We start from the raw sequence: 9,938 nt of genomic DNA on the forward strand, positions 1-9,938 counted from the left end.
AGAAAAATGAAACAGATTACAATGGAGTTTGGAACTAGGATGTTGCTAAGCTACTGATATAGTTCTCTAAGCGTACAAATAGATATTGGATAAAACAGTCATTTTTTCAGTAGTTGATTTCATTGATTTATAGTTCATTCAATAGGCTACACATATCACGATCTAAATGCCGTTCACACCAAGAACGATAACTATAAAAATATATAAATAAAATGTTTCTTTTTCCAAATATTATTAGTATTATTATTATTAGATGGGTATCCACTCTGAGTTACTAGTTAAAAATAATATGAATAAAAATAATTATGATACATTATATATATTTAAAATATTATAATATAACAATTGTTTTAAAAAAATTTTTTTTTGAAAGAAGTCTCTTATGCTTACCCGGCTGCATTTATTTGATCATAAATACAAGGAAAACAGTAATATTGTGACATTTTAGAAAACATATTTTCTATATGAATATGTTTTAAAATGAATTCAGCTCAATGGTCCCAGCTTAATGTGAACTGGAGGCTTAAAAGTTATCATCAGTTGGAAAGGATATAAAGTTGACTTGCTGAAGACATTACTGTAGCCATACCCATTAATAGACACAATACTTCCTTGAAAATAAATTCCAGCACAGTACAACAACCTTAAGGAAATGACCCTCACTATAGATAATGCTTTAAAATGAACTCTGTTAGAGAGCTACATATGGCAATTTGTCTGTACAATAAAATACCTTACTCGCCCGTACAACATTTCAAATCCCTAAGATCTCGCCATACCTGAAAAGGCAAACCAATGTTGATTCTTGTTTTATTACGAGCTCTGCCGCGTTCTCTTTTTGCCAGCAGACTCTCCCCTCTGTTCTGTTTTTTATTTTTATTTTTAAATTTTAAATGAGTGATTCCCAGGACGTTCAATCTTTAGCATACTCCATGTCAACCTTTCTCACCCGTTCGGACAACTAACCTATATATGCCACTCCCACAACATGCACACAAAGTAGATGGGGCAACTTTTCTCTATTTATGGATATGACAGATATGATGCTAGTCTGCAATTTCCAGTGAAAACCATCCCCCCTGGTCTAAAATATAAACACTTATAATAGGCTTACCACAGTGAATCAGGGTAAGACAAAACATGTTTTGGAAGAAGGATTAATGATGTATTGTATTCAAAGGGACACTATGTAACTTTTTTGTTCCAAAAAATAATAAGTCAAAAGCCCTTTCTCATGGGGTCGTAAGGTATTTTCAACATTTACAGGGGTTAGTCTGTGATTTTATTGCCATCCGAATCCAGAATATCAGTGTTTTTCTCAATAACAATACTTCATCACAGCTCCACCTCAGCGAACAAAAAGAAAGAGAAAAAGCGTGAAACATTTGAAGTGGGCCGTTATTGTGGCAGCAATATATGATACAGTGCTATTATACATAACATTAAAATACATATCAAGCAGCTTTATTTTTACCTCAAGTAAATAAGACGCTGCATTATTCTATTATTTTTATTTTAGATTAAATAATAAATAGAACATTATTTTCCTATTATTAAATTAAATATGAATTTATCCGTATTATTCCAAGCATTAGTATTATTATTGACATTTTATTTACAGCAGACAATCATATTGCCCCAGCAAATTAAGAAAACACATGTACACTGTGCACAGATTTCTTAACAGATCATTATTGATTTATTAAAGCTACAACTGCAAAAAACAATACATTTGTCAGAAAATAATAAAGAAAAAAATACTCCATTGTATACACAACTACAACACAAAGCTCACAATATATAAACCATATTCAGAAATAAACGAATACCCTGCTCCAGACAATGGATTAATTACAAAAATATATAAATACAAAAATAAACATTCTTTACGTTCTGACCAATGGTATGCTGAAGGTTTTTTTTCCACTTTATGATTTACACATATAGCCACTATTTGTATCATGCTCTTTTTTGCTTTCCAGTGTTTAGTCTGCTAAAATGGTAACTGGTAAATGTCAATATTAGCTTGTCATCGTTTTAACGCCCCCATTTTTACTGTAGCCTATATTGCAATTATTATTTTATTAATATTACTGACACAGTAGCCTATAATTAATATTATTTTATATTATCGTTTCATACTACTATTATTATTTTATTCCCTTTATAGTACATCTAAAGATTCGAATAAACACAAGAGGGACGTTCATAAATTAATTGTGTAAATAATAAATAGACCTACTAATTCTGGTCTCGTAAGCCCCGCCTTGCCTCATCCTCATGCTCCCCCCACATACTTTGACTTCCCACAATTCAGTGCGCTTAGAAAATCTTTCGAGAGGACGTTACTATAAGGGCACAGCAAGCGGTAGGCCTCGATATTTATATTTGTTTAGTCCACGGTTTCGTGCAATTGTTTATCTTGTGTAAGGTTTGTTGAAACTCTTTACTTTTACTCTATTGTAAAATTAATGAAATATCAACGGGCGGTTTACGAGAACGGTTCATTTGAGTTAGCGAGTTAGCAAGCGGGCTATTTACGCCGGTTAACGTTACCAAGGTTATGTTACTTGAGTTAACATATCTGCCGTTTTAAGACCATTTTAAACCTATTTAACGCGTTTACAATTTCATTATTCCTTACAATTACTCTTTGAAAATGAAAAGAGCTCGTTTAAAGTATAACAAGTTAGTTTTAAGCCTCGTATGATGAGACTCTGGCTGGCGTCAGTTCAAACTGTGACTATGAATGTCACTCTCAAATGTTTTATTACCCTGACCAACTACGGCATTTGAGCAGCTCAGGCCCCATTGTGTACTTTAATTTAGCTATTTTGGTAATGTTGTCGATCTGTGAATGTTTGTCACGCAGACCCCATTATCTGCGACTGAAGATGGCTGATGTTATTGAGGACAAGATCAAGAACTACAGAACGGCTCCATTCGATGCCCGTTTTCCAAACACTAATCAGACACGAAACTGTTTCCAAAATTACCTAGGTAAGTACAGTAGAAAATATTATATGACCCATATTTGTACTCAAAATGATGACAAGTGCTTTCAAACGTTGGGCAGCTAATCTATAACGAAATGCATCATTAATGAAAGTGAGAAGTTCTTTACACACAGACCTGTACAAAATCATCAGAATGATTATGAGCCTTGGATGCTTTTCAACTGTGATTATTAATAGTATACTGATCTCACAAATAGTTCCCTTGGAGCACCCTGGATTTAAGCGTTTTAGTCAAGGTCACATCGGCGGTAAAGCTGGGTTGCAACAAACATCTAAAGTTATGAGTAGTGATGCTCCGATCAGCATTTTTGGGGCCGATCACCGATTACCGATCACCAAAATCATGATCTGCCGATTGCCGATCACTGCCGATCACAGAATGGAAATATGCTAGAGTCAAGAAAATCTTGAAGAACCACCAATATTTATTTAATTGTAGTTAGAAAACAAGATAACATAAGGCTACTGTAGGCCACCTTTTCCAAATAAGGCACAGTATAATTTTTCAAAACAAAGAGGGGTCAGGCAGACTACAATGGATGTAGTTGAGGAACTAACTACATCAGATCCAAAAAATAAAATAATGACAATGACATTTGAGGTTATTAAAACAGTAAGTCCCGCCCCTCGACTGCCAAAAATAAAAGTGTTCGAGCGAGCAAAATCAGCAGGCGAGAGGAGATCAAGCGCGAGAGTGTGGGGAATTATCATGCGCGCGCGAGGGCAGAGATGTCATGCGCCCGCGCAGGGTTTGAATGAGCTCGCGAGTTCCCGTTTCCTCGCGCGTAGATCTGTTATCCTCTCGCGAATGTCATTTACCGCGCGCGCCAGCATCAGTTGTGCGCTCGTTTATAATTGCCATTGAATTGCCGTCATAGGAGAACTCATTTTGCCACTGTTAAGCAAGCTCTGCTCTAGTGATGGGTCGTTCGCGAATGAGCCGGATCTAAGAGCCGGCTCTTGTAGGTGAACGACGGGAGCCGGCTCGCATGTCTGAAGAGCCGACTCTATTTTTAAAAATATAGCCTATATAAATTAAATCATTATGTAGGCTAATAATGAAATAATGAATGATTTTAATTGCATTTAAAATAATTGACTAATTCAAAAACCAACAAAAACATAATTATATAGGCCTAAAGGCGCACACACATTTGTTTCGACTGTCTGATCAGCCTCACACTCTGTTCCTGTCAATCATACACGCGATGTCAACCAATTAAACTGCATGAGGGAGGGCCGAGCAAACTCACACACACACACACACTAGAGATGCGGAAAAACCGCGGATCAGGCGGATGATGTGACGAAAAATAATATTTTAATTAAATTCGGGCGGGTGGCGGTTGAACCAATCAAATGAAAAAAGTTTCAATAGTACAGCTGTCAGTACTATTGGAGGAGGCCTAAACGTCTCTTAGATGAGACCGTCTGGGTTATTTTGTTATTTTGTTTCGATATTAATTATATTTAAAAAAAGCCAATCGTAGCCTACCACTGTGGAATAGGCATTTAAAAGAGAGACAGATCATGGTCTGATATGACTCAGAAATGACATCGGGCAATTGCAGCGCAAGATGTTCAGAAGAACGCAAGAGCTAAACTTCTACAAGCTCAATAATATCCACATTAAAAAGTAAAAAAAGAAGGTAAGAAAAATAGTCAGTCATAACTTTGCCAATTAATTAGATGTGCAAGGCAAGCAGGCTAGTTTTTGGGTTGTTATGGACAATTAAAAATGTGGATATTCACGTTGCACAGTTGTGTGGTGGACTTTAAGCGAGTTAAAACATATTTTTTAAAGAGCCGTTTGTGAGTCAAAAAGAGCCGGCTCTTTTCAGTGAGCCGAGTCAAACGAGCCGGCTCACGAAAAAGAGCCGGAATGCCCATCACTACTCTGCTCTGCTGTTGTGTTGCCGCGCATGCGGAAAAGTTGCGTGAGTTATTTACGTCACGTGATCGGCTTTTTTGATCGGCGCTTTTGGGGGTTGCCGATCAAGCTATCTTTTGCCAATATCGGCCGATCATGATCGGCGGCCGATCAATCGGAGCATCACTAGTTATGAGCTATAATGAATCTATTGATTGTTTGACCTTTTCAAAACACATTATGAATTGAGAAACTTGTGGCGGATGCCTGGGTTGTAGACTATGGACTATTTCTGGCTGATTTCAGTGCAGATTACTTACTGTTGTTTCTTTCTGTCAGACTTTCACAGGTGTAATAAGGCTTTGTCAAGCAAAGGGCAGGAAACTTCTCCCTGCGACTGGTATCAGAGAGTCTACAAGAGCCTGTGTCCAATGAGCTGGGTGAGTCTGAAAATGCTTCTGTATGAATAACCAAGTTATAACACTGTAGTCAACATCAAATGCAGATTGAGTAGGCTACATTCATCAGTGTGCATTTCATTCAAAACAATTACTACCTCTGAGATAAATTTTCTCTTCGCTGACATCACCAACCCCTCTATTTTTATTATAACACGTTTCTTCTTTTTTTTAAATGTATGTAAATACACAGTTGGTTTTATAACTCCACACAATTTTTTTTTCTATTTGCATAGGATTGACAGTTCACCCGAGTCATTTGGAATTATAAAAGAATATAGACACTACTTAGATAGGTGTCCACAACTAAAAAAATGAAACCAGAAGGTTACCAATAAGGAATTTCATGTTGTAAACTACCATGAGAGAAAATGCCACACCATTATAAAGTGATGCCTACTATTCCAAAATGCATTATGAAAACTGACACCAACCATTCAGAAGTGTGCTGGACCTTGACACCGGCTCTTCATAAAGCAGAGTAATGTAGGTCTGTAGATGTTATAGTAAACTAAATGTCTATTATAATGTGGATGCGATACAGCAAGTCAAGTACTTTATCAAAACATTTAGGCATCTCCAGAAAGAATGCATGATCATACTGTTAAAAATGCTTTTTATTTCTTATTACATAATTCCATGACATTATTTGTGAAATAGTAAAGCCATAGATGAGAACCACTAACCACATAAAGAGATCCGTCTAACTCACAAACAAATACACCCCCTGTGTACTTCCTCAACTGTTGTAAGTTTTGGTTTGTCTTGCGCTGGCCAATATTACACTTACTTATACTGCATGCAGGCTTACAATAATGGATGTGATTTAATGTGGTATTCGTAGTGACTCATGATAGATTTATTTTGTGTGATTCTTAGAATGGGCAGTATGCGTGATCAACAACATGTAATACTGGTATTACACAACATTCATACTGCATACATGCCACTCATATACAGATGTGCCTCAAACTGACTACATGTTTGAAAAAGATTTCCGATTTGTAAATGCATTTAATTGATACTTTCTTTTATCACTAAATTACATCACTATAGCTGCTCAACTCATCTGTCAGTCACCACTGGAGGTGTCACAACATACGGCGACATGTTCCGCAACATTGTCAGTGGCACATGACACAATCCATCGGCACGTCACAAGTTTTACTGGCACGTGCCAATGAAAATCGGTTGTGCCACTTAGCATAGTGGCATATACCAGTGGCTTCTGTTCGTTAGATGCCATGCCACTTAATGTTAATACTGCTACTGTTTTCTCCTACACTTTAATTACACTTGCGTTCAATGTTAATGTTTTTGAAATAAGATTTTTCTGCTCACCAAGGCTGCATTTAATTGATTTTAATGTAATTTTTTCCTGTAATGGCAAAGTTGAATTTTCAGCAACCATTACTCTAGTCTCCAGTGTCACATAAATCAATTATTCTCCAATATTTTGTGTAACTATGCATTTACAGGATTCTTTGAATAGAAAGTAAAAAAAAGCATTTATTTGAATTGGAAATCTTTTGAGACAGTGGTCTCATTGACTAATAATTGGATTGTGGATTATACATGTTTATGCGCACAGGATAACTTCTCACGAAAATGTCTGCCTAATTCACAACACATGCGAATGCACATGAATTTGTTCTTAACTTCGTTATTACATTAAAGAATATTTCTAGAGGGTCGTTTACACGACTTTTTATTACATGACCGTTTATTAACTATAAACGGAAACCGTTTTATGCATTTTGGTCTTTCATTTACACACTAGCATTTTAAGGGCCTGAAAACGCACTTTGGAAAACTGGTTTTAAAGTGCAAGTTTTAGAAAATCATACTGTTATTTCCATGAAAAAACAATGAATTTGTGAAAACAAATTGTGCCATCATGCGCATGAGTATTACGTGTTCAGTCTATAGGCGCGTAGTTTCTTTACAAAGTGACCTAGCCTAATACTGGACTGGCATGATCTATATCTATGTATAAAATTTTATCTAAACATGTTTATAAGGCCACCAAGAGTATGTGATTTTTGCATACGAGTGGTTTTTGTTGTTCCTACATTATTATTATTATTTTTTATTTTTTTTACATTTAGAATGTTTTTGAACGGAAGTTGATTTGTGTGGACATGGTTAGTGAATGAGACCCAGTGTCTTTGTCATTTTTGACCAATGGATACTTGTTAAAGTCTTTGTGTAAAAGTATTAATTCAATTCACACATTTGAATGGTAGTGTGTAAATCATCCACTTATATAATACACTAACTATAGCAAGCAGAGAGTTGCTCAGACATAAAATCATAAGCAAATATCTTGACTGTCTGCCATTTCAAATCTTTTTTTCTTTTTCTTTTTTTAAATCTTTAACATATTTGCAAGAAAGGAGGCTGAAAATGAGTTCACCTGCATACTATTTCAGAAAATGATGTAGAAAATAAACCAGATGGAAGTGCCAAAAACTCCACAAAATAGTCTTTATTGCTTTCATACATAATCTGTCAAGTGTGGCTATGACAGGGTATTAGCCTTTTTAAAAAATGTTTTAGTACATTAAACATGGTAAAGTTTGTCTCTTTAAATGTACAAAAACATCCATGAGTCATTCTGCTTTTACCCTTTCAAAATGTGGCTGAGTAACAGCATACTTTGAAGAAGTGGCACTAATGTAAAACTTCTTGGAAGCCATGCTTGCAAACGTCAGTGTTACTGGAGATCCATCCAGCAGTTTTGGTATTTCACCATTATTAAGTAGATTAATGCTGCAACCGGTGCAGACGTTCATTAGTCACCAAAATACGGAGATTTTAACTCGGATGTTAACTTTTTAATTTTTTTATAAATCAGAGTAAAATGTCATTCTGCCTGACCGTCAGGTAATAACTAGAAATGCATACAATTATTGGCAGCAGGGGGTTCCCATCCTGATCATCATTATGAAATAGCCCCTTTTCAAAACGTTAGGAGTGTAGAGAAGCAGTTTAGTTTAAGTAAAGAACTCTTAAATGAAGTAATGTTTAGTACATTTTCTGAAGTCACAAAACGCATGATCCTCCCTAAAATTTCAGCATTTTAAGTCAACAATTTTCTAATATATAACCTGATGTAGTTGCTCTTTTCCTTTCCTTTTATGCAACAAGACACAAGCAATGACTGAAATGTGATAAGATATGAGGGGCTGCGGGATTATATTTAAAATACATAGTAAATACATGTTCTTGTTTCTGTTTTCTCCTTTCTTCAGGTGGAGAAATGGGATGGACAGATTGAGGATGGAAGCTTCCCCGGAAAGATCTAAATGTTCGCTGTTACCTTCAATTCATGAACTCCCCACCTTTTGTAGAGTACCTCATAATATATTATCCTATTTTGATGTCGTCTTTTGCCCGCTGGAGGATGAAAGGTCATTCAGAGTGCGCCTCCGAATCATGTGACTTTTTGTCCTTTAGCATTTTGAGGTCCTACGCTTTGTCGCTCTACAACTTACTATTAAAAATTACAAAATAAAAACGCACAATTCCAACTGATTTCAGTGGTTTTGTTTTTGTTTGTGTGGGGTTTTTTTTAATAAAGTGCAAACAAATTATAGTTTGTACTGACTGTTTCTAAATTAAACAGTCAATTAACCAGCATACTAAGTCTGACCAGTCGAAAATTTAGTCATTTAGTGGCTTTAGTGAGGTTAAAGAATATGTGCTATTGATGTGTGTTTTTTATTTTATTTTATTTTTATGTTTTATCAGATTGCACAGATTAAATTGCAGATAGTTGATGATGACCAAGGTGAATTGTGTTCCTTCTACATGCCTTGCCTTATTGAATTAACACTCATATTAAGATACTGGATTTAGCCATCTAGAGTTCAAGCAATGATACGAAGGCTAATTCAGTTTGAACAGACAGGATGAGGTTAAGTGAAATCAGTGATTAAGAAGTTGGGTTCTATATAAACCGTTTTCACAGCTTTTATCAAACGGCTCTGTTTAATCCTGCTGCTTGAAGTCATCGTGCTCTTGGCTTTTAAAACACCAGATGGCGGTAAAATAGCATGAATTGGTACTTGCTGTGACGGCAACCATTACTAAGACTTAGGAAAATTTTGCAATTGCAGTGACAACATAGCTTACTAATTGCACAGTACCTAGGAATTCCTCTATTTCTATATTTTTAACAACTGATGCAAACCATGAGGGCAAAAGGACACATTGGAAGTGTATAATCAAGGTCAACTTCAGTTTTCTTGTTCACAGTGCACTGGATTTTGAAATAATCTTGCTCTCCCTAAATATATCAATTGAATGTAAAACAAAAAAAAAAATGCTGGTTTTTGCGCTAATTTTCATAACGATATTGTAAATGGTGTCTATTATAGCTACTGAAAAAGATTATCGAATATTTAGACACTTCATATATGGGAAACTTGACTTATCGGCCCTTTTTGTTTGATTTTGATTTCAATTTACATAAGCAGCGTCAGACTTCTTCGCTTTAGTTAATACTTAATACACTGCTTTTATAAATGTCCTGTAAACAACAATGCACATGAATGCGTTATCTACATATTTTCATTCATATAACATTTG

General features: G+C 35.5%; 1 protein-coding gene across 2 annotated transcripts; it reads left to right on the plus strand.

Moving 5' to 3' along the window:
- The first annotated feature begins 2,269 nt into the window (after positions 1 to 2,269).
- Positions 2,270 to 8,882, plus strand: cox6b2 (cytochrome c oxidase subunit 6B2). Of its 2 annotated transcripts, none has more exons than XM_084435591.1 (4): positions 2,270 to 2,368; positions 2,873 to 3,000; positions 5,227 to 5,327; positions 8,600 to 8,882. In XM_084435591.1, exons 2-4 carry the CDS (start codon positions 2,895 to 2,897, stop codon positions 8,651 to 8,653), a joined length of 261 nt encoding a protein of 86 aa, XP_084291717.1. In that variant the 5' UTR covers positions 2,270 to 2,368; positions 2,873 to 2,894; the 3' UTR covers positions 8,654 to 8,882. The 2 variants fall into 2 exon arrangements, with proteins under 2 accessions (XP_084291717.1, XP_084291718.1); XM_084435592.1 differs by having other exon boundaries at positions 2,311 to 2,431.
- Positions 8,883 to 9,938: the final 1,056 nt, after the last annotated feature.

Source organism: Rutilus rutilus (assembly GCF_951802725.1).
Source record: "Rutilus rutilus genome assembly, chromosome: 17".
Lineage (NCBI taxonomy): Eukaryota > Metazoa > Chordata > Actinopteri > Cypriniformes > Leuciscidae > Rutilus > Rutilus rutilus.